Source organism: Coregonus clupeaformis, chromosome 18 (assembly GCF_020615455.1).
Source record: "Coregonus clupeaformis isolate EN_2021a chromosome 18, ASM2061545v1, whole genome shotgun sequence".
Taxonomy (NCBI): domain Eukaryota; kingdom Metazoa; phylum Chordata; class Actinopteri; order Salmoniformes; family Salmonidae; genus Coregonus; species Coregonus clupeaformis.
In genome coordinates this window covers 54,080,748-54,097,951 of record NC_059209.1, presented here as the reverse complement: position 1 = coordinate 54,097,951, position 17,204 = coordinate 54,080,748, and the positions used below count along the sequence as shown (strand labels likewise).

General features: G+C 42.6%; 1 protein-coding gene across 1 annotated transcript; it reads left to right on the top strand.

Moving 5' to 3' along the window:
* The first annotated feature begins 77 nt into the window (after positions 1-77).
* On the top strand, positions 78-16,043 carry LOC121573162 (ubiquitin recognition factor in ER-associated degradation protein 1-like). Its single transcript, XM_041885116.1, has 12 exons — positions 78-200; positions 618-750; positions 960-992; positions 1,114-1,235; positions 12,952-13,082; positions 13,184-13,256; positions 14,466-14,534; positions 14,648-14,716; positions 14,810-14,860; positions 14,974-15,062; positions 15,206-15,290; positions 15,455-16,043. Exons 1-12 carry the CDS (start codon positions 198-200, stop codon positions 15,524-15,526), a joined length of 930 nt encoding a protein of 309 aa, XP_041741050.1. The 5' UTR covers positions 78-197; the 3' UTR covers positions 15,527-16,043.
* Positions 16,044-17,204: the final 1,161 nt, after the last annotated feature.

Here is a 17,204-nt window from a genome sequence, read left to right as displayed (position 1 = left end):
TAGAATATTGGTGTTGGGATTCTGATTGGTGTTCATGCTTTGTTTTGGGATATTCGTCACTTCCTGCTGTCGTCGAGGCTAAGCGGAAGACAACATTGGCGTTTCAGCAGCCAGTTTGTCGTAGAAGAAATAAGCTATTTAGTATAGCTTTATTCTATACATTTTGATATATAAAGTTTGGAGTGCTAATTTTCATCATGGTAAGTACTCGACAACACTGGTTTTGACTGTTGCTTATGACAAATGATAACATAACCAGTGCATCGTATCGGAATTCACTAGTTAGCTACTTTAACTGTTAGCTAGGTAGTAGGAAGTAGTTAGCAGCTAGTTAGCCATTCAACTCAAAGGAAATATGCACTATCATTCTGACAAAATGAATATCTACCTTGCTCAGCAACTTTACTTGTGAATCGTACAGCTAAAAAAAGTTATATGGTGTCACTTCTCAGCTAGTTTTACATGAAGTAGGGTAGCTAGTTGGTATGATGATGATGTTTGAAATAAAAAAGTAGGATTTGAAATTAATCAGGGTAACGTTGGCTGGCCAAATGTCTAAAAATAGCTTATTTTTACCTGAACTAACTACCTTTTGTTTTTCAAAATATCTGCAACAGTTTTCCTTCAACATGTTTGACCACCCAATCCCACGGGCTTTCCAAAACCGCTTCTCCACTCAATACCGCTGCTACTCTGTGTCCATGCTGGCGGGTCCCAACGACCGGTCTGATGTGGAGAAAGGAGGAAAAAGTAATTAATCTATGTGATGGCAGTTCTATAAATTGCATACATTCAAATATATCATAACTATACCAGGAATGAATGGAGTTTGACACCTAAGCATTGCCCCAGTTCCCTGTACACAAGTGACTAGAGATTGCAGTTACAGTCAATTGATTCTTTCTTATCCTGCTCTGTAAGTGTTTTTCAGTGCTCATATTGCTGTTTTCTCATTGTAGTTATAATGCCGCCATCTGCACTTGACCAACTAAGTAAGTATACTCCTACTTTATCCAGATTTAAACTCTGATGATCTACAAATGCCATTTTTCAGAACCTGAGTTTTATACCCAACAGATTACATATTTTTACCCTTCACTCTTTACCCCAAAGGCAGACTTAACATCACCTACCCCATGTTGTTCAAACTGACCAACAAGAACTCCGACAGAATGACACACTGTGGTGTCCTGGAGTTTGTAGCAGATGAGGGGATTTGCTACCTGCCACACTGGGTGAGCAGGGTTGTTTTATTTCAACACTTATTTTTTTATATATCTTGTGCGATATTTCAGTTTTCTATCAAAGGATGCTTTAAGTGCAGGTGAAGCTGGTTGAGAGAATGCCAAGAGTGTGCATAGCTGTCATCAAGGCAAAGGGTGGCTACTCTGAAGAATCTCAAATATAAAGTATATTTTGATTTGTTTAACACTTTTTTGGTTACTACATGATTCCATATGTGTTATTTCATAGTTTTGATGTCTTCACTATTATTCTACAATGAGTAGGTGTGTCCAAACCTTTGACTGATACTGTATATAATAGTTTTTTTTAAAGGATGCTTTAAATTGGGGACACACGGTGTATGTTATGTTAGGGATGGGCATGAGTACTCGAACTTTAAAACTCGATCTTTAACCAATCTTTTTTTTTTTTCAAATACTGTAAAACTATTTGGTGGAATGTGCTTTGTGGCTGCCCGAACAGGCAAGTGACATTTTTTCGCCCCTAAAAACATGAAATGTCTTGAAGACAACTTTAATTTGCTTTGACTCTAGTGTTCCATTTGTGCATTTGCGGGGCACAACAAAAAAGAAACCAAGCCAAGCATCATACAGTTCTTCTCCCTAAATTCCCTTTCCCCTCCGTGTCTCTTTCACTCAATTGCGTTCCAACCATTCCTTCTACACACACGTGCTGAGAGTGCACACAAGCTCCCTTTAGGCCTACAGAAATAAATGCCTATAAAAACGTATCTAACCGATGGGACACACAAGCTACATTACTTGCCAAATGGCGTCAGTTTTATCACAAATTCAAAATGGACTGGTTGATTGAAGTAGGAAAATGTGTTCCAACAACGAGCAGCAGTTTTGAAATAATTGCGTCCCGTATATTTTCCGCTTAGGCTACTTTGCTAACTAGGAGTGCCATTTAGAATTAGTTAGCCTAGGCTATAGTCTCTCGTTGCCATACTTCCAAAATCACATCATTGTCACACCTCCCTTGGGGTTCTGGAGAATTTTGTATTGCAAAAACAGTTTGAATGGTCCGCTGAGATTTTGATTGGATGTTACATTTCAAGAACCCTCCCCCACATGACCGGGTAGGACACATTTTGTAGGAAGTTGTTCCGTATGCTAGCTAGTTTGCAACATTGCAGAAAATAGAAAAATGTGATTCTGTTTTGCCAGAAGTGTGCTCTATACACAAAATCGAGTCGATGAAGGCAGAGATGTTTTGGTGTGTCTACGTACCGGCTATGGTAAAGGTTTAGTGTATCAAGTGTGTCCGACAGTCTGCGATTTATTGAAAGTGGAAAAATCGATGGTAATAGTAGTTCCTCCTCTGATGTCAATAACCGAGGATCAGGTTCGTGTTCTGATCTCAAGGAATCACCACCGCATACGCGGGTCAAAGTGAGATGGAGGACGAAAACATTGCGATGGGTGAAGCACGCCCCCATTCTCATTGACGGGGCTGTAGTGGAACAGGTTGAGAGCTTCAAGTTCCTTGGTGACCACATCACCAACGAACTATCATGGTCCAAACACACCAAGACAGTCGTGAAGAATGCACAACAAAGCCTATTCCCCCTCAGGAGACTGAAAAGATTTGGCATGGGTCCTCAGATCCTCAAAAAGTTATACAGCTGCACCATCGAGAGCATCCTGACTGGTTGCATCACCGCCTGGTATGGCAACTGCTCGGCCTCCGACCGCAAGGCACTACAGAGGGTAGTTCGTACGGCCCAGTACATCACTGGGGCCAAGCTTCCTGCCATCCAGGACCTCTATACCAGGCGGTGTCAAAGGAAGGCCCTCAAAATTGTCAAATACTCAGCCACCCTAGTCATAGACTGTTCTCTCTGCTACCGCACGGCAAGCGGTACCGGAGCGCCAAGTCTAGGTCCAAAAGGCTTCTCAACAGCTTCTACCCCCAAGCCATAAGACTCCTGAACATCTAATCATGGCTACCCAGACTATCTGCACTGCCCCCCCACCCCCACCCCATCTTTTTACGCTGCTGCTACTCTGTTAGTTATTTATGCATGGTCACTTTAGCTCTGCCCACATGTACATATTACCTCAACTGGCCGGTGCCCCCGCACATTGACTCTGCACCGGTACCCCCCTGTATATAGCCTCCCTACTGTTATTTTATTTTACTTCTGCTCTTTTTTTCTCAACACTTTTTTGTTGGTTTATTTTACTTTTTTATTAAAAAATAAATGCATTGTTGGTTAAGGGCTGTAAGTAAGCATTTCACGGTAATGTCTTCACCTGTTGTATTCGGCGCATGTGGCAAATACAATTTGATTTGATTTGAATACACGATTGTCTTCGGGACTCCTGAAACTTTTGTTGGATCAGAGAAATGGTGATGCCTACTTCAGACGTCATTGTTTCGCAAGCGTCTCATTGGAATGGCTGTCGATGAGGTCCACACCGTGGTTCAATGGTGAGTTATTTGTGTGTAACTAAAATGTGTTTTGAGCATCTTTTTGTCTAAGTTGACTAAAACTGTCTGAGATATCGGGAGAGAGTGTGGGGGAGAGGGGGGGTGGAGGTACAGCTATGTGGGGAGGCAAGGGGGGGTTGCAGCTATGTGGGGGAGAGAAGGGAGGGAAAGGGGAGGGGTGTGTGGTTGCAGCTATGTGGGGTGGGGGGCATGCCATGTGTTTTATTGCCTTCTGTGTACATGTTAATTGCCCTTTATATGATTTGATATGCCCTGGTATTATTTTACTTGTAAAACGAGTGTCTGATGCATGAAACCTGCTAATTCTTTGATCAGTTGTGTTTCTGTGTGTTATAGTATATATCACTTAAAAACATTAAAATGACTCCATTAAATTAACACAAAGGCCACTCTTTACATTTAACTTGACATTGAACCAGAATTATTTAGTCCTTTATTATGACAACTAATGCATATCTTCTTGTTTGGATCCCATTTCCTATAAAGGGGTAAGGCACAGGGGAAGGAGGCTGCTTTTCAGAAGTGGTGTGGAATGGTTGGCGAGCTGCGGTCACTCCTACCAGTTCCTGTGTTGGCCATCACAGCTACAGCTTCCAAGGCTAAAAGGAAGAGCATAATGAAGCACCTGGGCATGCAGCAATGTGTTGAGGTGGTGAAAAGTCCTGACAAGGACAACACCAGACTGGCAGTTAAAGTGTCGTCTGACCCTGTAGAGACGTTTTCATGGTTGCTCACGGAGTTGGAGTAAATGGGCCTGAGACCCCAAGGACTGTCATATACTGTAAGAGAATTGAAGACTGTTCTTTACTGTACAACAAGGTTTTTCAGCAGTTCCTTGGGGAGAAATCGGTGCATCCAGCAGGAGCAGAGGACACACTGGAAAACAGGGAAACTGTTAGAGCTCTTTGATGAAGTCATGCAACCAATATCACCCAAACATGACTGCTGTAACAATTGTGCTACCTCATGCAACTGCAAGGATGTACAGTGCATTCAGAAAGTATTCAGACCCCTTCAGTTTTTCCACATTTTGTTACATTACAGCCTTATTCCAAAATGGATAAAACATTTAAAAAATCAATCTACACACAATACCCCATAATGACAAAGTGAAAACAGGTTTTTAGAATTTTCTGCAAATGTATTAAATATAAAAAACAGACACCTTATTTACATAAGTATTCAGAACCTTTGCTATGAGACTAGGAAATTGAGCTCAGGTGCATCCTGTTTCCATTAATCATCCTTGAGATGTTTCTACAACTTGATTGGAGTCCACCTGTGGTAAATTCAATTGATTGGACATGATTTGGAAAGGCACACACCTGTCTATATAAAGGTTCCACAGTTGACAGTGCATGTCAGAGCAAAAACCAAGCCATGAAGTCGAAGGAATTGTCCGTAGCTCTCCGAGACAGGATTGTGTCGAGGTACAGATCTGGGGAAGGGTACCAAAACAATTCTACAGCATTGAAGGTCCTAGAACAAAGAACACCAATTGCCTCCATCATTCTTAAACAGAAGAAGTTTGGAACCACCAAGACTCTTCCTAGAGCTGGCCGCCTGGCCAAACTTAGCAATTGAGGGAAAAAGAGCCTTGGTCAGGGAAGTGACCAAGAACCCGGTGGTCTCTCTGACAGAGCTCCAGAGTTCCTCTGTGGAGATGGGAGAACCTTCCAGAAGAACAACCATCTCTACAGCACTGCACCAATCAGGCCTTTATGGTAGAGTGGCCAGACGGAAGCCACTCCTCAGTAAAAGGCACATGACAGCCGCTTGGAGTTTGCCAAAAGGCACCTAAAGAACTCTCAGACCATGAGAAACAAGATTATCTGGTCTGATGAAACCAAGATTGAACTCTTTGGCCTGAATGCCAAGCGTCACGTCTGGAGGAAACCAGGCACCACTCATCACCTGGCCAATACCATAGTGAAGCATGGTGGTGGCAGCATCATGCTGTGGGGATGTTTTTCAGCGGCAGGGACTGGGAGACTAGTCCGGATCGAGGGGAAGATGAACGGAGCAAAGTACAGAGAGATACTTGATGAAAACCTGCTCCAGAGTGCTCAGGACCTCAGACTGGGGCGACGGTTCACCTTCCAACAGGACAACAACCCTAAGCACACAGCCAAGACAACGCAGCAGTGGCTTCGGGACAAGTCTCAATGTCCTTGAGTGACCCAGCCAGAGTCCAGACTTGAACCCAATCGAACATCAATGGAGAGACCTGAAAATAGCTGTGCAGCGACGCTCCCCATCCAACCTGACAGAGCTTGAGAGGATCTGCAGAGAAGAATGGGAGAAACTCCCCAAATACAGGTGTGCTAAGCTTGTAGCGTCATACCCAAGAAGACTCGAGGCTGTAATCGCTGCCAAATGTTCTTCAACAAAGTACTGAGTAAAGGGTCTAAATACTTATGTAAATGTGATATTTCAGTTGTTTGTTTTTGTTTTGCAAAAATGTCTGAAACCTGTTTTTGCTTTGTCCTAATGGGGTATTGTGTGTAGATTGAGGGGGGGGAAACAAACTTTTAATCAATTTTAGAATAAGGCTGTAACGTAACAAAATGTGGAAAAAGTCAAGAGGTCTGAATACTTTCCGAAGGCACTGTATGTAAGGGCAATTTAAGTCCTTTGGGGAGGCATGCAGGACAACAATTACAACCAAGGACATAGGCTGGTTAGTGAAGAGCATAGGCAATACCTGAGTGAGATATTAAATGACATTGCACTTGAGATGGCACACACAGGTGTTCATGGGAGTGTCTTTGTTTACTGCACATCAAACAATGAGGGTAACCCTGACAAAATCATCGACAATATTCTGAGCACAATTCCCTTATTTTTTTTGGATTTGACATTTTTTCTGCTCTTTTTATTTTATTTATTTAACCTTTATTTAACCAGGTAGGCCAGTTGAGAACAAGTTCTCATTTACAACTGCGACCTGGCCCAGATAAAGCAAAGCAGTGCGATACAAACAACAACAACACAGAGTTACATATGGGGTAAACAAAACCGTACAGTCAATAACACAATAGAAAAATAGAAAATCTACAGTGGGGAGAACAAGTATTTGATACACTGCCAATTTTGCAGGTTTTCCTACTTACAAAGCATGTATAGGTCTGTAATTTTTATCATAGGTACACTTCAACTGTGAGAGACGGAATCTAAAACAAAAATCCAGAAAATCACATTGTATGATTTTTAAGTAATTAATTTGCATTTTATTGCATGACATAAGTATTTGATCACCTACCAACCAGTAAGAATTCCGGCTCTCACAGACCTGTTAGTTTTTCTTTAAGAAGCCCTCCTGTTCTCCACTCATTACCTGTATTAACTGTACCTGTTTGAACTCGTTACCTGTATAAAAGACACCTGTCCACACACTCAATCAAACAGACTCCAACCTCTCCACAATGGCCAAGACCAGAGAGCTGTGTAAGGACATCAGGGATAAAATTGTAGACCTGCACAAGGCTGGGATGGGCTACAGGACAATAGGCAAGCAGCTTGGTGAGAAGGCAACAACTGTTGGCGCAATTATTAGAAAATGGAAGAAGTTCAAGATGACGGTCAATCACCCTCGGTCTGGGGCTCCATGCAAGATCTCACCTCGTGGGGCATCAATGATCATGAGGAAGGTGAGGGATCAGCCCAGAACTACACGGCAGGACCTGGTCAATGACCTGAAGAGAGCTGGGACCACAGTCTCAAAGAAAACCATTAGTAACACACTATGCCGTCATGGATTAAAATCCTGCAGCGCACGCAAGGTCCCCCTGCTCAAGCCAGCGCATGTCCAGGCCCGTCTGAAGTTTGCCAATGACCATCTGGATGATCCAGAGGAGGAATGGGAGAAGGTCATGTGGTCTGATGAGACAAAAATAGAGCTTTTGGTCTAAACCACTCGCCGTGTTTGGAGGAAGAAGAAGGATGAGTACAACCCCAAGAACACCATCCCAACCGTGAAGCATGGAGGTGGAAACATCATTCTTTGGGGATGCTTTTCTGCAAAGGGGACAGGACGACTGCACCGTATTGAGGGGAGGATGGATGGGGCCATGTATCGCGAGATCTTGGCCAACAACCTCCTTCCCTCAGTAAGAGCATTGAAGATGGGTCGTGGCTGGGTCTTCCAGCATGACAACGACCCGAAACACACAGCCAGGGCAACTAAGGAGTGGCTCCGTAAGAAGCATCTCAAGGTCCTGGAGTGGCCTAGCCAGTCTCCAGACCTGAACCCAATAGAAAATCTTTGGAGGGAGCTGAAAGTCCGTATTGCCCAGCGACAGCCCCGAAACCTGAAGGATCTGGAGAAGGTCTGTATGGAGGAGTCGGCCAAAATCCCTGCTGCAGTGTGTGCAAACCTGGTCAAGACGTACAGGAAACGTATGATCTCTGTAATTGCAAACAAAGGTTTCTGTACCAAATATTAAAGTTCTGCTTTTCTGATGTATCAAATACTTATGTCATGCAATAAAATGCAAATTAATTACTTAAAAATCATACAATGTGATTTTCTGGATTTTTGTTTTAGATTCAGTCTCTCACAGTTGAAGTGTACCTATGATAAAAATTACAGACCTCTACATGCTTTGTAAGTAGGAAAACCTGCAAAATCGGCAGTGTATCAAATACTTGTTCTCCCCACTGTATATTCAGTGTGTGCAAATGTAGTAAGTTATGGAGGTAAGGCAATAAATAGGCCAAAGTGCAAAATAATTACAATTTAGTATTAACAGGAGTGATATATGTGCAGAAGATGATGTGCAAATAGAGATACTGGGGTGCAAATTAGCAAAATAAATAACAATATGGGGATGAGGTAGTTGGGTGGGCTAATTACAGATGGGCTGTGTACAGGTGCAGTGATCGGTAAGCTGCTCTGACAACTGATGCTTAAAGTTAGTGAGGGAGATAAGTCTCCATTACTGACATGCAATAGCCCTAATGTATATCATCACTGAGGTTTTTGGGGATGATGAACACTTGAGTGATGACTATTATGATGATGATTCAGTGTTAGGACAACTTGGGGCTTTTGCAAACATGACTGTGTATACATGAGGACTTTTACATGCTGTGTTGATTAATACTGTAGGTATTGTCTCATCTGCTTAACACTTCAAAAGACTTACGTTATGTAGTCTAGGATATTATTGTTGTGGAAACAGGCCCTTTTACCATTGAGCTGTATGGAATAGTACAATGTATGCCATACACACACTAAATAAATAATTTAGCTTCAAGATCAAATCAAATTTTATTTACAACATGCGCCAAATACAACAGGTGTAGAGCTTACAGTGAAATGCTTACTTACAAGCCGTTAACCAACAATGCGGTTAAGAAAAATAAGTGTTAAGTAAAAAATAACAATAAAAAAGAATTAAAGAGCAAAGAGATTTGTTCTAATACTCATTTTCAGTTATCTATAGTATAGAGTGGGCCAAGATGTGACCTGTCACCCATAGTTACTTGTTAATAAAGTGGATTTTTTTTATCTTTCACTTTTCTCCTTCACTTGACTTCAATAAATAATCCAGATTTGGAAACATCAATTCTCAGTGGATTGTATGACTTTATTGTAAATTAACTTGTAGTTGCCTTTTTTGGATGAAATAAGTAGCAGAGTGTACTACCATAAACTTTACACAACCCCAGTTTATTCTTCTCATGGTGTAAGGTCAGTTTGGTTGGTGAATCTGATCCACTACACTAGTGCCTCATAGTCCAATTTGTGCAACAGGTTTATTTGGAAGTTCTGGAAGCTTGGGTAGAACCTGCCAGGTGTCAAACCAAACGCCTTCTGATCAAGAAGCACACTTACTATATGGTTGATGTCCTCAGATCTACTTGAGATTGAGTGCTTTCCAGACTCTTACTTCAGCTCAGTCTTTATCAAATCGCTGCATGAGGTCTGTCTTCTCTCGTTATGGTCCTGCTGACTTTCTGTGCAATGTCAAACTGGACATGGGCCCCTTGATGTTGGATGAAGTATTTTGTGAGGCGCACATGTTTTCCGCAGTTCTTGCATCAAATACTTTGGTATTGCTCTAGGCTGATTACCTTGAAGACATGTACCAATTCTTTCCAAAGGACCACTAGATATTGTGACTTTGTACCAGAAGTAGCTGTAACAGTGACCTTAAATAAAAGGAAAATAGGGTTTTAATATCTGAGACTGTCATCATACATTATGCAACACAGTTGCATGTGCCACATAAAATGGGTTTTTATCAGATACTTCATTGTCAAGGGGGAAAAAATTGTATAAATGATCTAGGCTACAATTGTCACTATGATCAACTGAAGATATTATTAAATTTAGCCGACAAATGTGAGCATGTAGGACTTGTGCAACACAAACCCTAACTGATAAGTCTATGAAGAGTGTAATGATTTAATACTGGGATAATAAAACAAAAAATCTAACAAGTTCACCTGTAGCTGCATGGCCTATTGCATTGACAAAAAGTTAGCTGTAGATAGCTATGTTGTTCGAAGGTAGAGCACTTACTATGCAGTGATCACTTTCGTTGTTGTCACTTACAGCCGATGATGCACCAAAAACCGGTGCTTGTAGCGGTTTAATGCCTATATCCTGCGGCTGGTCATCTGTCTCTGGGGGCTGGGACCCTGAAAAAGCCTTGTCTCTCCGGACTCTCTGTGCTTTTCTGGACAGACAGTCTTTTGGTACTTCTTGGGGTCGAGACAGCCATGACATATCTTTTTGTTCTATGTTCCATCACTTCGCACTGGCAACTTTTTTCATTTTGAAAAAATATGCTGTTATATGACATGTTTTTTACTATAACATAGGTGTGTCTTGACCAGTGGCGGCTTCTGAAAAAATTCTCAGGGGGGGGCAATTTTTCTGATGATTTAGGTGACCTACACACATTTTAAAAAAGATATGTCCAGCAACAACATTAAGACAGGGGCAGCATATAAGTCAATACTGATATACACATTACTTGCTTCAAAAAGGCCTCATGGTTGAATTGGAAATATGTGCACCTGAGCATAATTCACAACAAGCAAGCAGGAGCTTTTGATAGAGGCTACTGAAAACATTGATGCAAGTTATTGGTAATAAGAAATTTTTATAGACTTCCATATTCTGCCCTCTTGTATAGATTTGTGAAAATGAACAGTGATAGACATTTTGCCTGAAAACAGAATTTGAAAATAATTTCTAGAAAAGGTAAACACAGCTATCTGTATGGCTTTGTAAAAATTAACAACCATATTCTGGCCAATTGTATAGATTTGTAAATATGATGATGTCTCCTTTCATGCATACATTTTCAAATAAAGCTCTGCTTTGAGAAAGATCGAATGATATTGTTTAATCTTACCTTATGGCCTGCACACGGCTTGTGAAGCTGTCGAGGGCACATTTGATGAAGACAGCATCGATGTCCTTCTTCTGTAGCTTCTGGTACAGAATGTCGACGTGGGGCATGATTTTGTGAAAAAGCCCCAGGAAAAAAATAAAATCTTCTTGCTATCTATGTACCTCAGCACAAGCACCAGCTGTGTCTGTGTAGAAACGTCCGTGGTCTCGTCAGCTTGGATAGCTACGAAGTTCGCCGACTTCACCTCCTCCACAATATGTTCCCTCATGACCGCTAGCATACACTCCAGTAGCTCGTTTTGAATGGTCTTTGATGTGCCCTTGAAAACTTTAGCATTTTTAAGATGGTCATCAAACACCTCATCTAATTGTGCCACAAAGTTGACAAGTCCAAGAAAAATACCAGGGTTGGTGGAGCCCTCAGTTTCATCTTTGCCTCGCAAAGCTAACTCAAACACTCCGCAAAACTTCACACACTGGATTAGCCGGCTGAGGATGTGGCGGTTCTTGCTAACCTCATCGTTGTGGCAGTAGTACGTGAATTGATTGACGCTGCTACCCGCTCTTTTCTTAGTTACGTTCATGGTTATGTTACGTATGACGAAAGCGCGTAAGTGCAAGCCCTCCCGGAACCCATAGAGATTGTATTGAAAGCTCTGATATTTGAAAAAAAAAAGATTTTACATGACAGGCTATGAGAGACTTCTGGGCGATTTTCAACCTGACTGAAATCGCCCCAAAACGGGCGGGGCCATTTGAAGCACGACTTTAGCCTGGTTGGACATTTAGTGGCAGATCAGACGTCTAGATTAGAACACTGATAACTACTGTTGCCGTGATATAATTGATTAGAAAAAAAATCCCTTCCTTTTCCCGTTTGGCAGTGCGTCGCCCATATCGCCCTAATGAACACACCGCCCCTGGTCTTGACTGTGATAAGGGCTCCGGAATTAAGAGCGTCTTGTCTGCTAAATTAACAAAACAAGGCTATGCCATTGCACAGCCATAGGCTTCTACAAGCAAGCGCCACTGCTGAGATTACTGCCTTTTTAAAGATTGTGTTCCATTATGTAATATAAGCAGTTGATATTACGGTTTCAATAAATGAATCTTAAATGGCTCTTCCTAATATTGAGTTGCACCCCCCTCAATTCGTCGGGGCATGGACTCTACATGGTGTCGAAGGAGTTCCACAGGAATGCTAGCCCCTGTTGACTCCAATGCTTCCCACAGTTGTCAAGTTCGCTGGATGTCCTTTGGGTAGTGGACCATTGATACACCCGGGAAACTGTTGAGCGTGAAAAACCCAGCAGTTTTGCAGTTCTTGACACTCAAACTGGTGCGCCTGGCACCTACTACCATACCCCGTTCAAAGGCACTTAAATATTTTGTCTTGCCCATTCACCCTCTGAATGGCACACATACACAATCCGTGTCTCAATTGTCTAAACGCTTAAAAATCCTTCTTTACCTGTCTCCTCCCCTTCATCTACACAGATTTGAAGTGGATTTAACAAGTGACCATAGCTTTCACCTGGTCAGTCTGTCATGGAAAGAGCAGGTTTTCCTAATGTTTTGTACACTCAGTGTATATGGGGCAATTTGGCAATTAGGATTTGTTATCTGTAATGGTTATGATAAATTAGGCATTGTTGCGCACTGTTGCTATATAGATAGATTTGCATTTTTTTTTTCAGTGTGGGCCTTGTTTAAATATCTATATATATATATTTGTTTTAAATATTAGAGTACTGGAACAGTAAAAACATTTCAAATGCCCATCCCTAATTAAAATCTTCACTCACCTATAGCCACCTCTCTGTGGTCTTTGTGTGTAGTGTTTCTGTAGTGACATGGCTGTCTGTGTGTTTCCCGTGTAGATGATGCAGAATCTCCTGCTGGAGGAAGGGGGCCTGGTCCAGGTGGAGAGTGTTAACCTCATGGTGGCCACATACTCCAAGTTCCAGCCACAGAGCCCAGACTTCCTGGATATCACTAACCCCAAAGCAGTGTATGTACAGTTGTAGACCTTTAATTACTCACCTCTGCACATTTAAGTGCCATTAAAAATAGATTGAAATGATTCTCACATTCTGCTTCACTGTCTCATAGGTTGGAAAATGCCTTGAGAAACTTTGCCTGCTTAACCACAGGAGATGTTATAGCAATTAACTACAATGAAAAGGTAACTGTTTTAAAGTTATTGGTACACTACATGGCCAAAGGTATGTGGACACCTGCTCGTCGAACATATCATTCCAAAGTCATGGGCATTAATATGGAGTTGGTCCCCCCTTTGCTGCTATAACAGCCTCCACTCTTCTAGGAAGGCTTTCCACTAGATGTTGGAACATTGCTGCGGGGACTTGCTTCCATTCAGCCACAAGAGCATTAGTGAGGTTGGGCACTGAAGTTGGGCGATTGGGCCTGGCTCACAGTCGGCGTTCCAATTCATCCCAAAGGTGTTTGATGGGGTTGAGGTCAGGGCTCTGTGCAGGCCAGTCAAGTTCTTCCACACCGATCTCGACAAACCATTTCTGTATGGACCTCGCTTTGTGCACGGGGGCATTGTCATGCTGAAGCAGGAAAGGGCCTTCCCCAAACTGTTGCCACAAAGTTGGAACAACAGAATCGTCTAGAATGTCATTGTATGCTGTAGCGTTAAGATGTCCCTTCACTGGAACTAAGGGGCCTAGCCCGATCCATGAAAAACAGCACCAGACCATTATTCCTCCTCCACCAAACTTTACAGTTGGCACTATGCATTCGGGCAGGTAGTGTTCTCCTGGCATCCGCCAAACCCAGATTCGTCTGTCAGACTGCCAGATGGTGAAGCGTGATTCATCACTCCAGAGAACGTGTTTCCACTGCTGCAGAGTCCAATGGCGGCGAGCTTTACACCACTTCAGCCAACGTTCGGCATTGCGAATGGTGATCTTAGGCTTGTGTGTGGCTGCTCGGCCGACGTTATACACTTGTCAGCAACGGGTGTGACTGAAATAGCCAAATCCACTCATTTGAAGGGGTGTCCACATACTTGTAATGATGACTGGATTATTATGTATTTACATACAGTTCATGCACAAGGCAAAACTGTAATGGAATTTGACTTGCCACCAGAATGTTGCTTCTAAATGTAAGGTGTGGCATCACAGGAGGCTGCTGAGGGGAGGACGGCTCATAATAATGGCTGGAATCGAGTGAATGAAATGGTATCAAACACATGGAAACCATGTGTTTGATGTGTTCATTACCATTCCATTTATTCTGTTCCAACCATTAATATGAGCCCGTCCTCCCCAATTGAGGTGCCACCGGCCACCTATGTGTGGCATACAGTTGTGCCTGACCTGTTATCTTTCTAACCTCTGTTTTTCCTCTTTACTGATTTCAGATCTATGAACTGCGAGTGATGGAGACTAAGCCAGACAAGGCAGTATCTATCATTGAATGTGATATGAATGTAAGGTCTTCTGTACTATCTATCGTACCATAAGTGGAGACACAACACTGTAACTTAGATTATGGTACCTAATAGGTCTACTTCACTCAGCCATACCTGTTGTTGTCTCTCAGGTGGACTTTGATGCTCCGCTGGGTTACAAAGAACCAGAGAGGTGTTACAAAGCACCAGAGGAGCCCACCGTAAGAACCACACATGTTGAATATTTCTAATCTGGTCTCAGTGTTTATACTGTATGTTTTTGATTAACTCTAATCACTCTTTCCGCACAACAGGAGGAGGAAGGAGACCCCAGTACTTGGACTGACATGGACATGAGATTCAGAGTGAGTTTATGCTTATGGATTTTATTCTTACTGCAGTTCATACCCATATGGTTCACTTTCATTTATGTGTAGCTCATGCACAGTCCTCAGTCTATGAATACTTCTCTCTATAGGCTTTCACTGGTTCAGGCAATCGTCTGGATGGCAAAAAGAAAGGCATCGAGCCCAGCCCTGTCCCCATCGATCCCAGTGACATTAAAAGGTTGGGAGCTATGATCAGCCCAAATACAACCCCTAGCCCTTTCCCAATATCCTGTCACTTTTGTATTTGCAGATCTACATGTGACATGCTATGATGAAATCAGCGCTGACCTTAACCTTTAACCCATCTCTGTCCCCATACAGAGGGATTCCTAACTATGAGTACAAGGTCGGCAGGATCACCTTCATCAGAAACTCCAGGCCTCAGCCCAGGAAAACAACAGAGGATGTAAGTATGATGGTCAAAGAAGGAAAATGTAATAAACAGCTTCATCCCTTTCTTGCAAATACTGAAATTCCAGAAAGGCATAAAAGCCATATTTAGATGGTTCAAATTGTATGTGCCAGATTTGAATGCAGTACGCTGAATCTAGTCTTGTTGCATATTTTCAGGAGGATTCAGAATTCATCGCCTTCTCTGGCGAGGGAAAGTCACTACGCAAGAAAGGTGGCAGAAAGCCTTGAGGCACTACAGTATTCAACTGCAGAGACTGACTGACTGCAGACTCTACATACATATTCACACACACCATAAACAACCAATAAAGGCAGGTCATGAAAAGAGCCTGGGTTCATTTTCTTCTTTCCCTTGGCAGGAATCATCAAGGTTTTACTTTCCTTTGATCATATTGTAATGGTCTTGTCCATGGTAAGCATGTTAAAAGCACTTCAGAAAAACTGAATGCTATTGGACTGTGGTTAGAGTACAGGGTTGCTGGGATGAGCCCAGCCAAAGCCAGCAACCCTTTCCTTTCGCTACAATATGATACATATCATAAACATATCATTAACGGAATTACCCTTGTTAATGTTGATGATGGAGTGGGTTTGATATTTCTTTGAATATGTATCAAACTAATTTGGAAACGCTCCTCTGACATTGGAACCTGTTGGACTCGAACTTTAAGAGTGATGAGTGGCAGATAAGTGCCATTTCCATTGTTTATTTATCAACTCTGAAATAAAGTGCACTCTATCTGTTTATTTTTGTCTTTAAATAATTTGTGTGTGGAATGATTCTTCCATTATATTGGCTTATAGAGCCCACAGTTAAAGTGTATCAAGTAGGTATTGAAATAGCTACATATTGTAATTCATAAGTGTACGGACTCAAGAATAAAACACAAAGAGATAGAAGAACAACTTGAATATAAACGTGAATAATTTTCCTTGCAAAATTCTTTACATCCCATCTAAGCTTCTTGTTTTCCTGAGTTCATTCAATGTAGGAAGTGGGATCTAATTGGACTTCTGCGTATTCACAGTGCTTGATGGGCTGTTTACGTCCCCTTCTCAAAAGGAAAAACAACGGACGCGATGGCACATTCTGGAGCAATGTGGAGGGTAATGTACCAAATTCATGTATTGTTTATTGTCACAAGCCGGGCTAGAACTCCGGTCTCAGATGTGGAGAGCTGGGGGTACTACCCCTTAGCCACAGAGGAGGTGTTGTAGGACCCAAATGAAACACCCAAGGCAATACTCCAGGCAAGTAGATTTAATGTTCCAAAACAGGAGGCAAAACAAAACAACTCCACGAGGGGAGAAAAACAAACTAAAGATAACTTCGAACAACTTACTAGGACAGACACGGTGAGACAAAGCAGGAGACACATAGTCAGGACGCAATAACCAAGTGAGAAACAAGGGGAAAACACACAGCTAAAATACTAAAGGGAAAACAAGGCACAGGTGACCTGGATCAAACTAATGAGGACAAACGAGGAAGAACTAAGGCAGAGGGGAACACCGCTGACCTCTAGAGGCCCGGAGACAAACAGGAGAAGCAGGAAGCTGACAGGACCCCCTCCTCTAGGAACGACTCCTGACGTTCCTTCCAGAACACCCTGGCCCCCGGGTGCGAAAATCTCGGATCAACCCTGGGTCCAGGATGTCCCTGGCTGGAACCCAGGAGCGCTCCTCTGGCCCGTAGCCCTCCCAGTCCACCAGATACTGAAGAGAGTTCTGGACCCTCCGGGAGTCCAGTATCCGGCGGACTGTGTAGGCTGGCTGGCCGTCAATGATCCTGGGAGGAGGCGGGGGTCTGCGTGGGGGGGCAAAGGGAGAAGACAAGACAGGTTTAATAAGTGAAACATGGAAAGTGGGGTTAATTCTAAGGGAACGAGGGAGAACCAAACGATAA

Bases quoted from the DNA above. Each gene is read 5' to 3' on its own strand.
- LOC121573162 (XM_041885116.1), top strand. The intron at 993-1,113 runs GTAAGTATACTC...TTTACCCCAAAG, and splicing joins ATCTGCACTTGACCAACTAA to GCAGACTTAACATCACCTAC. The intron at 14,861-14,973 runs GTGAGTTTATGC...TTCTCTCTATAG, and splicing joins ACATGGACATGAGATTCAGA to GCTTTCACTGGTTCAGGCAA.